General features: G+C 43.6%; 1 protein-coding gene across 3 annotated transcripts; it reads right to left on the reverse strand.

The window, feature by feature from the left end:
- Positions 1 to 228: 228 nt before the first annotated feature.
- Positions 229 to 9,652, reverse strand: TSN (translin). 3 transcript variants are annotated; one of them, XR_012646462.1, is made up of 7 exons: positions 9,411 to 9,652; positions 8,904 to 8,997; positions 5,872 to 5,968; positions 4,824 to 4,939; positions 2,483 to 2,562; positions 507 to 2,006; positions 229 to 352 (listed from the first exon to the last, which is right to left on the reverse strand). XR_012646462.1 is itself a non-coding variant. In XM_075001820.1 (6 exons), the coding sequence occupies exons 1-6, from the start codon at positions 9,474 to 9,476 to the stop codon at positions 1,770 to 1,772; spliced, it is 630 nt and encodes a 209-aa protein (XP_074857921.1). In that variant the 5' UTR covers positions 9,477 to 9,652; the 3' UTR covers positions 436 to 1,769. The 3 variants fall into 3 exon arrangements, 2 of the variants coding, with proteins under 2 accessions (XP_074857921.1, XP_074857919.1); XM_075001820.1 differs by lacking the exon at positions 229 to 352 and having other exon boundaries at positions 436 to 2,006; positions 9,471 to 9,652; XM_075001818.1 differs by lacking the exon at positions 229 to 352 and having other exon boundaries at positions 436 to 2,006.
- Between the last annotated feature and the right edge of the window lie 908 nt (positions 9,653 to 10,560).

The raw sequence follows: 10,560 nt of genomic DNA on the forward strand, positions 1-10,560 counted from the left end.
AACATGTAATCTGGGTAGTTTCTACATGTTCACAACTTAATCCTCACTCCTCCTTGATCCCAGGTGGTTGATTCCAGGCTCCCAGCTAAAGCAAGGAAATTGCACGTGATCAATATTAAAGTGGCAGGCTCAATTTGTATTAAAACTCCTCATTCAGGGGTGTAAAATGAAAAGCAGTGATATTAACAAATATCATGCAAGAGACAGAATTACCAGCTGGACAAAAAGTAAAAGAACAGCTTTTATTGGACATGGTAACATAGAAACTTGTTTCTCCCCATGATTTTTTTTTTTTTTTTTTAAAACAAGTGTCAATAGCTAACTGCAAAATTTTTACAAATTAAGGCCGTGTCTACACGTGCCCCAAACTTCGAAATGGCCACGCAAATGGCCATTTCGAAGTTTACTAATGAAGCGCTGAATATGCATTTCAGCGCTTCATTAGTAAACTTCGAAATGGCCATTTGCGTGGCCATTTCGAAGTTTGGGGCACGTGTAGACGTAGCCTAAGTGATTCACTGGAATTCCAACAACTGTTTGTAAATTTGCTTGTTTATACTCACCATTTGTATCCTTTGGAAACAGTTCTTTTTCTAGACAAATTGTATTAAAGAAAAATGATGACATTACACAAAATGGTAAAGACAGTTATGTAAAATTAAAATGCATTCCTTTAGGAAAGGAATATAAACACTGTGAATTTGGATGCTGACATAAAAAACACGTTTGGGTTTAAAAATCTCGTATGTAAACTAGATTAGTGTTAATTTTTCCCTTTTCTTAAGATACAAATGTTTTATTATATGAACTAATTGGCTGGGATCTTAAATACAGAACTTTTAGCCCATTCAGGAACAAGGTACTCAGAACGCAAAAGATGCCTGCACTTTACCAGGTGTTCTTTAGAACTTATGCACTAGAAAGTCTGGATAGTTAGAAAAGCAATTATGTGACATGCTCAAAATAACCGATTCACTTTAAAATTCAACTTCGTTAACTCACTGTAATGAATGATGCCAACCAGCAAAAACAGATATTTCTGAGAAACAGACGTCTGTCTTTCTGCTCACAAAAATCTTGTCACTTAAAAAAATACTGAGATGCCTGGTCATGATATGCCAAAGTTACATTGAAAAGACTGACTCCATGATATGTCTCACAAGCTGTTCAGCCTAATTTTGTAGTTTAGTGCTTTTAATATCCTGTAACCACCAAATAAGATCAGGGCAATAAACTTCTATACAAGTCTCTGCTGTTCAAATTACTAAAGTGGGTGGAAATTGAAAAACAACAAACCAAAACTGATCTTCATTGACTTTTTTTTTTTAAAGGAACTAAACTGTCTCTCTCAAAATGTCAAGTCATATTTGCATTAAGCTGCATCCCACACACACATCTTTGAGGATGTGTGGGCACAGAAAGCTGAAGCATGTCACTGCCAGAACAATACAACTGGGGAGCTGGAGTGACTCCACAGAACTAAGTGGGAATTTCAGATAAGGAAGTTCTTGACAGCTATTGCTATGGTACACAGAACAGTGACGTGTTTATGACAGAGTAGCTTCACTGGAAACAGAAAGCTTGCTGCCCTTAGACATGATCTGACAAACCATTTTGCGTTCTAACACCCGTACTACACATTTGGTAAGAAAATAGAGAGCACTTTTCAGCTTGTGGTTCTTCTAAACTATGGCAGGAGGCTTTGCTAACACACCTCCCTCATTGGCAACCATTTGAGGTAATCCATAATGATGCTAAAAGAGTGGCTTCTATTTTTCTCCACCTGCACTACTCGTTGTCTCCTTATTGAGTCCTCGGATTGACAAATCATAAACCACTTCCTCAATTTTCTTGACATCGTACTTCAGGCCGTCGTAGCGCTTCCTCAAGGAGTCATTTTTCAGATTGAGGAGACGGAAGCCAGAATCTAGCTCATTGATGAAGGTGGAGATGCGGAGAGGACGAGAATAATCACCTGCTGTGACGCTGTTCACTGCCAGCCTAGACTGCAGGGGAAACAAGGCAGATGGTATACAAGAAGGTTGGGCTACACGTGCAACTTCCAAGTCAGATCTCTCAAGATTCTTTTGAAGTCAGAGGTCACCTCCCTTAATCTGTTTTTACAGCCAATTATGCTTTCCTGTCAGTTTACTGTATAAAGAAGCATCAACGTGTGGCAATCAGACTAGTTATATTCAACATATGCAATGGTTAGTTTGTGCAGAAAGTCCTTGCTTTCAGTCTGGACAGGATTAAGTTGAAGTCAGCACTTTATTCTTTCCTTCCTGAGGTTCACTCGTAGTTGCTTCCTTAGCATTTCATAGTGACTTGACAGGCTAGTTGGCTAAGAGTTCAATACCAGGGCATTATGTGCTTAACTTCTATCTTCCCCAAGCACAGGGTCTGGAAAACAAGCTACTGGCCATTCATATCTGGGTAGTTTCAGACCAGCTATCAATTTTTGTAAATATCTTTTACTTACCAACTCACTAGCAAGAGTCAGAATCCCAGAAAGGTAGTCTTCAATGTCCAAGTGAAAACCTCTCTCTCGATCAGCCTCAACTACGGTGAAAAACAGAGTTGCAACCTGAATCAATATCAGACCCAAATTCAAGCACTGGGACCAGATAGCATTCACCCAAGAATTCTGAAAGAACTCAAATGTACAATTGCTGAAGTATTAACTGTAGCTCGTAACCTACCCTTCAATCACTTTCTGTACCTAATGTGATGCTAAAATTTAAAAATGGCTCTAGAGGTTATCCTGGCAATTAAAGACTGGTAAGTCTAACATCAACACCGGTCAAATTAGTTGAAACTATCATAAAGAACAGAATTGTCAGACACAAAGATGAACATACTTTGTTGGGAAAAAAGGTCAACGTGGTTTCTGTAAAGGGAAGTCATGCCTTATTAATATACTAGAATTCTCTGAGGGGATCAACAAGCATACGGACAAGAGGGACCTAGTGAATATAGTGCACTTAGATTTCCAAAAAGCCTTTAATAAGGTCTCTCACCAAAGGCTCTTAAGTAAAGTAAGTTGTCCTGGGAGAAGGAAGGTAGGGCCTCTCATGGATTGACAACTGGTCAAAGGACAAGAAACAAAGGGTAGGAATAAATGTTAAGTTTTCAGAACGGACATATGTAACTAGTACTGTTCCCCAAGGGTCCATACTGGGACCAATCCTATTCAGCCTATTTATAAATGATCTGGAGAAAGGAGTAAAGAGTGAGGTGGCAAAATTTGTTGACACTGAGCCGCTCAAGATAGTGAAAAACAAAGCAGACCGTGAAACCCTTCAAAAAGGATCTCACAAAACGAGGTGATTGTGCAACAAAATGGCAAATGAATTTTAATGCTGATAAATGCGAAGTAATGCCCATTGGAAAAAATAATCCCAACTATACATACAAAATAACGGGGACTAATTTAACCATAATCTCTTTCTCTCGAGAACTTGGAGTCACTGTGGATAGTTCTCTGAAAACATCCACTCAATGTGCTGCAGCAGTCAAAAAACCAAAGAGAATGTTAGGAATCATTAAAAAAAGGATAGAGAATAACAGCATCTTATTGCCTGTATATAAATCCCTGGTACACTCACATCTTGAATACAGTGTAGAGATGTGGCTCAGAAAAAAAGACAGAAAAAATGATTAGGGATTTGGAATGGGTGTCATATGAAAAGAAATTAAAAAACTGGAACTTTTGACTTAGATAGAAGACTAAAGGGGGGGATACAACAGAGACCTATAAAATCACGATAGGTAGGGTGAAAGTGAGTAAGAAAAAGTTATACTTGTTCCCATAACATAAGAACCCGGGGGTGGGGGGGGTGTCACCAAATGAAATTAATAGATGAAAGGTTTCAAACCAACAAAAGGAAGGTTTTTTTTTATTTTTTTTCCACACTCAGATCATCATCAACCTGTGTAACTCCTTGCCAGAGGATGTTGTAAAGACCAGGGCTTTATCAGAGTTAAAAACACTAGATAAATTCATGGAGGTTAGGACCATCTGTACTTGCTAGCTAGGAGGTGTAGGAATGGTGTCCCTAGCCTCTGTTTGTCAAAGGCTGGAAATGGAGGACAAGAAAGGGATCACTCAATTTCCTGTTCTGTTCACTCCCTCTGGGGCATCTGACATTGGTCACTGATGGAAGATAGGATACTGGGCTAAATGGACCTTTGGTCTGACCCAGCAAGGCCATTCTTATGTTCTTAAGCAGCAAGAAATCTCTCTATTTAAAAAAGTCAGCTACAAAAAAAAAAACATTTCAAACATACGAAATCTGATTGCAGTATAACAATTACTGTTTCTTTTCAGCGTTCTGATTTGACTGCCATGTTGGCTAAACAACTGATATCTCCTCTACCTAAGAGACAATACCCAAAACTTGATCCAACAAGATCACGGAAGTACAGAAGTCTTCCTGTTGTGAAACTTTAGTCCTCAACTGGTTTAAAAATTCTATGCTCGGTGAAGATTTATAGATCCAAATCATTTGCTATTTTTACTTTTGTTTTAAAATGTTAAAGATTAATCAAATTTAAACTCATGTTGTTTTGTCAAGAATACTTAGGAGAAAAATACTTTCCGCAACTCCCATATTATGCAAAAAATAAAAAAAGAGTTTTTTTCCAGACTAATTTTTATAGTGTGATTTGCATTTTTATGAAGATAAATTTCTGCTGATGTTTATTCTGTTCATTTCATTGGAAATTAAAAGCAATATTTTTCACTTTGCCATGTCTCTGCAAACGATGCATTAAGTTTAAATACTTCACAACTTCATCAAGTTGAATTAACATTAACTTACTTCCAAGTATTTCTGTAACGGCTTCTCGAGTCACTAACGTTTCTGTCTCCAAGTAGACTACAAATGCTGCCAGAAACACCAAGCGCTGTAGCACAAACCTCCAGTGTTCATGAAATCTGTATTGAAACACAATCAGGTGAAAAATATTCATTAAATGCCTGTTTACAACTTATATTAGTAAGAACTGAAGAGTAAGACTAAAGGCGTTAAGCATTTAGTCTACATTATAATGTGTGTGAGCATGTTTACCCTCTCCACTGCACTTTGGCTGGACACACTGCCAAGACAGACAAAATTGAGGTTTCATAGATTCCCTTCCAAGAGGTGTATTTTGATACAATGACTTCCTTGACAATGAGAACAATCCACCCCCAACCTTCCAAACATGGGTTTATTGTGTCAGTCAGTTTGTGGGCTTGGCAACCTCAACAACACAAGATGCCCAGTACAGGATGATTAACAGAAATGTATGAGCTGCAGGATAACCTGCCAGTGGGTTTCACTTCCTCTCTCAGCTAACCTCAAGTGAACTGGCAATGAATTTTACTGACAAGATTCCTGTTCTCTGTAGTGCTCATTAGAAGTCCCCAGCTGGCAAGGAAAGCAAGCAAGGGCCAAAGAGGACTGTCTCATTTTGCAACAATTCCCAATAACAAACATTCATTTCATGACAGATTTAGGGCTGAGTTTTCAGAAATGAAACAGTACCTACAAGAACTAATTCAAGTGAATTGAACTGAGTGCGCTCAACATCAACCAGGCACTTAGAGCTACTCAAAACAGAGTCAAATTATTTTGTTAGGAAGTTGTTCAAAAATGATTCCAGTACAGAAAAAAACATTTTTTGAAAGCTGACCAATTCTACTAAAAAGTTTTGTCAAACAGTCACTTATGATTCACAACAAAAAGTATTAATCAAGGCTACTCCTAATTTTAGGGGAGAAAAAACAATAGGGCCTATATATCTCACAGTATCTTTTTAAATTAAAGCATATAATTCCCCTTTATGAATATTTAACTCTTGTTATCAGTATAGTTATTTGCAAACCTGTAGTACTGATCAGCTGGAAACTTGGTCTTCAGAGATGCTAGCTGTGTTCTGACTGCCCCAAAGTGTTCGCGGGCCTTCTGACACTTCTCTGGTACTAAAAAAGTAAACAGTGCCACAGTTAGTATTTAACATTAGTTTTTGCAAAAAAATCCTGTGAGAGCGTACATAGCACTTCTTAACACTTGCTAATCAGCACATTCCTGTTTACAGGTCAATGCAACAAGCATGTTAAGTGACTTGCAAGAGCTCACCCCATGAGTCAGTGGTAGAGTTACGAAAGAGCATCCAGGAGGTCTGCCTCTCAGACCTAAGTCCAACCACCAGCCCACAGTTCCAAGTTACATGAAAATAGTCACTCTGTAATTATTTAGGAATCTCTTGTCATCATTAAGTCTCAGTCACATCAGCCAGATCAGGAGCAGCATGCAAATTAGTTCACTGTATTGAACAATAGGAGGTACACTTTTCTTTCAGTTCCAAATCCAATAACTCACTATTAGACACAAAGAAATATTAGTACACTGAACAGCAACTGGGGTTGGATCTGTGTTTTCCAGTAGCCCCTTCTGTTCTATACATACATTTAAATGAATTATGTTTCAAACCATCATTAGCTATAAAATTATGAGCAGTAATCAGCAAAGCTTCAGCCCCTATTTAGAAAAGTAAGCTTTCAGGCTCATTAACCACTGCCACCTTCAGTTTGCAGATATTAAGTACACCGTAACAGAATACCAGACAGCAACGCTTTGTTTTGCTTCAACCAAAGAAAAAAAGTTTCCAGAATAACTTCCTGGTAGGCAAAACCTTCCAAGTTTGTGAGGTCAAACGTAGCAATTGTGGTAAACAATTCTAATTCTCATATTCATTACAAATGTAAAATGGTTGAGAACAAGGGAGCACACCTAAAAATATAGAAAAACTACTGTCAAACAAGGTCCATGGCTATGAACTGAAGCTGCCCAAGAGTTCTCAGTCCAGCATGCCCTATGACAGTAGAGGAATCTTTGGTCTTTACATGTCATGGAGTCTAGATCATGTAACATTACCAAGCAAAGTTGGCCCTTCAGGAACTATAAACTTTGATGAAGGGGAAAAGAAAACCAAATGGTGAAATAAGTCTTTTAGACTAAGGCCTGGTCTGTATTTAAAATTTAGGTTGACCTAACTAAGTTGTTCAGGCCTGTGAAAAACATTATACCTTGAACACAGTAGTTAGGTTAACTTAATCCACACTATAGCTGCATTGAAGTAAACAGAAAAATTCTTCCATTGAACTAGCTAATGCTTCTTGGACAGATAACTTGCATCAGTGGAAACACCCATTCTGTTGCTATAGGGCAGTAGTCACCAACCCTTCAATCCTGGAGACTAAGCCAGTCAGTCACCATTTCTGGACCACTGAAATCCAGGCTGTCTGCCAGATACAGGCTTGTCTCTGTGCTCCCTTAGGGAGAAGGGGACACTGTCTCTGTAAGCTCTGCATACCTGCAGCTTCCACTGTCAGGCTCCTAGCCACGAGGCCCTGTGAGGACAGTGCTGAGGATGAGGACAGTGCACAGAGACATGCTGCCCCCTTCCCCTGAAGGGGAGCGCACAGACATGCCTGTAGCCGGCTGCTTCTGGGAGTGACATAGGGCCAAGGCAGGCAAGCAGCCTGTCTGAGCCCTGATGGGCTGCCAGCTCAGAGCAGCCTGTTAGTGCCTCCCAGCTGCAGCCTGTACCTCATATCCCCTCCTGTATCTGTCCCAGCCCTAACCTTCCCACCCACCAGAGCCAGCAACACTGGCTCAACACTGGCTCCACCTAAACACTGCCCCAGCCTCAAATCCCTTCCCACACCGAAACTTTCTCCCAGAGCTTGCATCCTTCAGTCATGGCCCAGAGCCCACAAACCCTGCCCCAACCCAGTGAAAATGAGCAAGGGTGGGGGAGAGTAAGTGATGGAGAGAGAGAGGAGAATGGAGTATATGGGGCTTTGGGGAAGGGACAGAACAGACCCTGGGTTGCCCTGAAAAGTAAAAAGTGACCTTGGGGACAAAAAATTTGGAGACCACCACTGTCAAGAGTCTACATCAGATCTTCCTAAAGCGTGGCATGAGTACCACTGGCGGTATATGGCTGAAAATAAATTACTTAAATAAAAATAAATTACTTAAATCAGGAGATAAGCTCTAGGAGAAAGGGGTATGCGGATTAAGCCAAAGTCCCAAAGGAGGTATGCGAATGTTTTAAGTTTGGGAAACAGTGGTGCTGCTGTAGGAGGTGTAGCGTGTTAGCATACCTGAAGAAGAAATGGTATACAGAACAAAACACGTAAAGTCTACATAGATAGGGTAGAAAGGAGGAGGAGCAACAGAGTATGGAAAATTACTAGGTCTCGTGACACACCATGACAAATCATTAAGTAGTTGTTCCTAGACAGCTTGCCTCATATTATTAATGCCTACACCAAGTCAAAAGCTTTTGGTTCAGATAGAACAGATTTTTAAAGAGTGTGGGTGGACTTCAAGCTAATAAAGTGTAACAAGGAAGAAGGAGCCTTTAAAATCTAGAAGGGAATTCCAGGCTTACCTATTTTCTAGTTCTATTCTGAATCCTGTTATAGTCTCGACTTTCACAGCTTTCTTGGCAAAAAGAGTTCCAGAGATCAACAACATGTCATGTGACAAAATACCTCCTTTTATTCCTTTTAAACTTACTACCTATTCATTTCCTTATGTTGCAAGAAAAAATAAGAATCACAAAGTTTCACTGTTTTTCTTGTATTATTTGCCCCCTAAGAAGCTCTTCCTTTGTTTCAGAGGTGGGGAGTGATGTTGATGAATTTATAGTGGCCAGATTGAGAGCATACTCAAGAACAGATGAGGTGTTTTTTTTTTTAAAATTGTGTAAGTACTTAGGAGCAACCCTCCTTTCCCCTAGCTTTTGCATCAGTAGAAGGTAAGGACTTTAGAGGAGCAGATGCTGTCTTCCAGCTGTGACAACAGTGCCTAGTATATTAACTCTGCCAAACAGAAGTAACTTACTGTCCTGGAATCCAGCTCCCTGGTGCACCCCCTGCAGCAGTGTTAGGATCTCCCGAGCCGTCTGCTCCAGAGTCTGAACCACTTTCCTGATCTCCTGCAAGTCAACCACACAACAAATAGAGATAGATGGACAAAGAAAAACCTCACGCCAATCCGAGGTAGGCTCGCCTTAGATCCCGATGATACTCTCAGCCCGACAAGCCCATACGAATGTACCACTCATCTCACCCAGCCCCGTGGGCGCACGCCCCCCACCCCAAACCACACCCCTTCCCCACAAACACAGCCTGCACCTCACTCTTTCCTGCCGGGGCGCCTCAATCCGCACCTCACCCAGCTCCGCTGGGCGGGCGTTCCCCACCTCCAGCCTCACCCCTCCCAGCTGTGGACGGCCCCGCCCCGCCCCGCCCCGCACCTCATCCAGCCCCGCCGGGCGCGCAACCCCCCACCCTTCAGCCAGCACCAGCCCTGCGACTGTACAGGTAACACCCCCGGCCGGGCCCTGACCTCTCGGATGTCCTGGTCGGCGGTGAGGACCCCCTGCAGGGTGATGAACATCTCACTGACCGACATGGTGCGCTGCCAGGCCGGGCACGCGGGGAGCTGCGGCCCAGGGGCTGAGACACTCCCGGCGCTGCCTGCGACCCGTCGCCACTCCCGCTCCCAACCGAGACAACCGCTCAGGGACCTTCCAACGCGCACAGCGCAAACTCCAAAACCGCGCGCTGCGGCCGCTCAGGGGTCCTTCTGCAACTCCGGCGCACAGCTGCCTACCCCAACGCCTGAGCCCGCTCCATCACCTCCAAACCCTCCCGCATTCAGCACGGACACTACCGCTTCACCCCAGCGCCAGGCTTCCACATTCCGTGTCGGCACCCCTTCTTCTGAGCTGCCACACTTCCGGCACAAGGGTGCCCTAACCCCTGCCTGAGCCGCGACGCAGGAGCAGCCGTGAGCTATCGGCCGCCCTCCAGGGGTCCTTTCACACTGCCGGCGCAGAGCGGTGCGAGTCACTCCCTGGAACACCCGCCGCGGGAAACGAACGTTGGCAGTAGCGCGAGCGCAGCCTGCAGGGGGGCCGCTGGAGCCGTTTGGGACAGCCCTGGGGTTAGCAGGTCCTTCGGCTGCCGCGGGCTTGGAGAGCGTGTGCAGGCGCGGTGCGCTGCTGCTCCTCGTTTCTCTCTCTCAGGGGCACAGGGCCCCTCCCCCATGCTGACCCGCGCTTTGGCCGGCCTCCCTTCCTGGCCATTGGCGCGGGACCTGTCCCCGCTCGAGAGGTTTCCGTCCGCACACCCCCTGGTGTCCTTACCCCCCACCTTGGCCCAGCATCTCCACCCAACACTTGGCAGCTCCTGGGGTCTGTCTTCATCCCCCCATGGCTGGGAGGGGGGCAGTAGTTCTTCTGCCCCGAGTGTGCGCAGGTGTTAGCCCATGAACAGTGGGAGGGGGGCTTGTGGCACCTTAAAGACTCGCAGTGGTACTCGGGGATTAGCTTGGGGGGACCCACGAACGCTTCTCCTCCCGCTAAATCTGTTCCTCTTTAAGGTGCCCCAGGACGTCCCATCAATGTTCTAGTTTTCCCGCCCCTGGGCAGAGTAAAGGTTATATGTGCTGAGGCAGCTGTGGATGTGCCTCGCCAGGAGAAACACCTGCTGCC

This window comes from Carettochelys insculpta, chromosome 8, assembly GCF_033958435.1.
Source record: "Carettochelys insculpta isolate YL-2023 chromosome 8, ASM3395843v1, whole genome shotgun sequence".
NCBI classification, from domain to species: Eukaryota; Metazoa; Chordata; order Testudines; family Carettochelyidae; genus Carettochelys; species Carettochelys insculpta.

Bases quoted from the DNA above. Each gene is read 5' to 3' on its own strand.
- TSN (XM_075001818.1), bottom strand. From the start codon at position 9,476: ATGTCGGTCAGTGAGATGTTCATCACCCTGCAGGGGGTCCTCACCGCC. The intron at 5,969-8,903 runs GTAAGTTACTTC...TTACTTTTTTAG, and splicing joins GGGAGCTGGATTCCAGGACA to TACCAGAGAAGTGTCAGAAG. The intron at 2,563-4,823 runs GTAAGTTAATGT...TTTTCACCGTAG, and splicing joins CGTTACAGAAATACTTGGAA to TTGAGGCTGATCGAGAGAGA.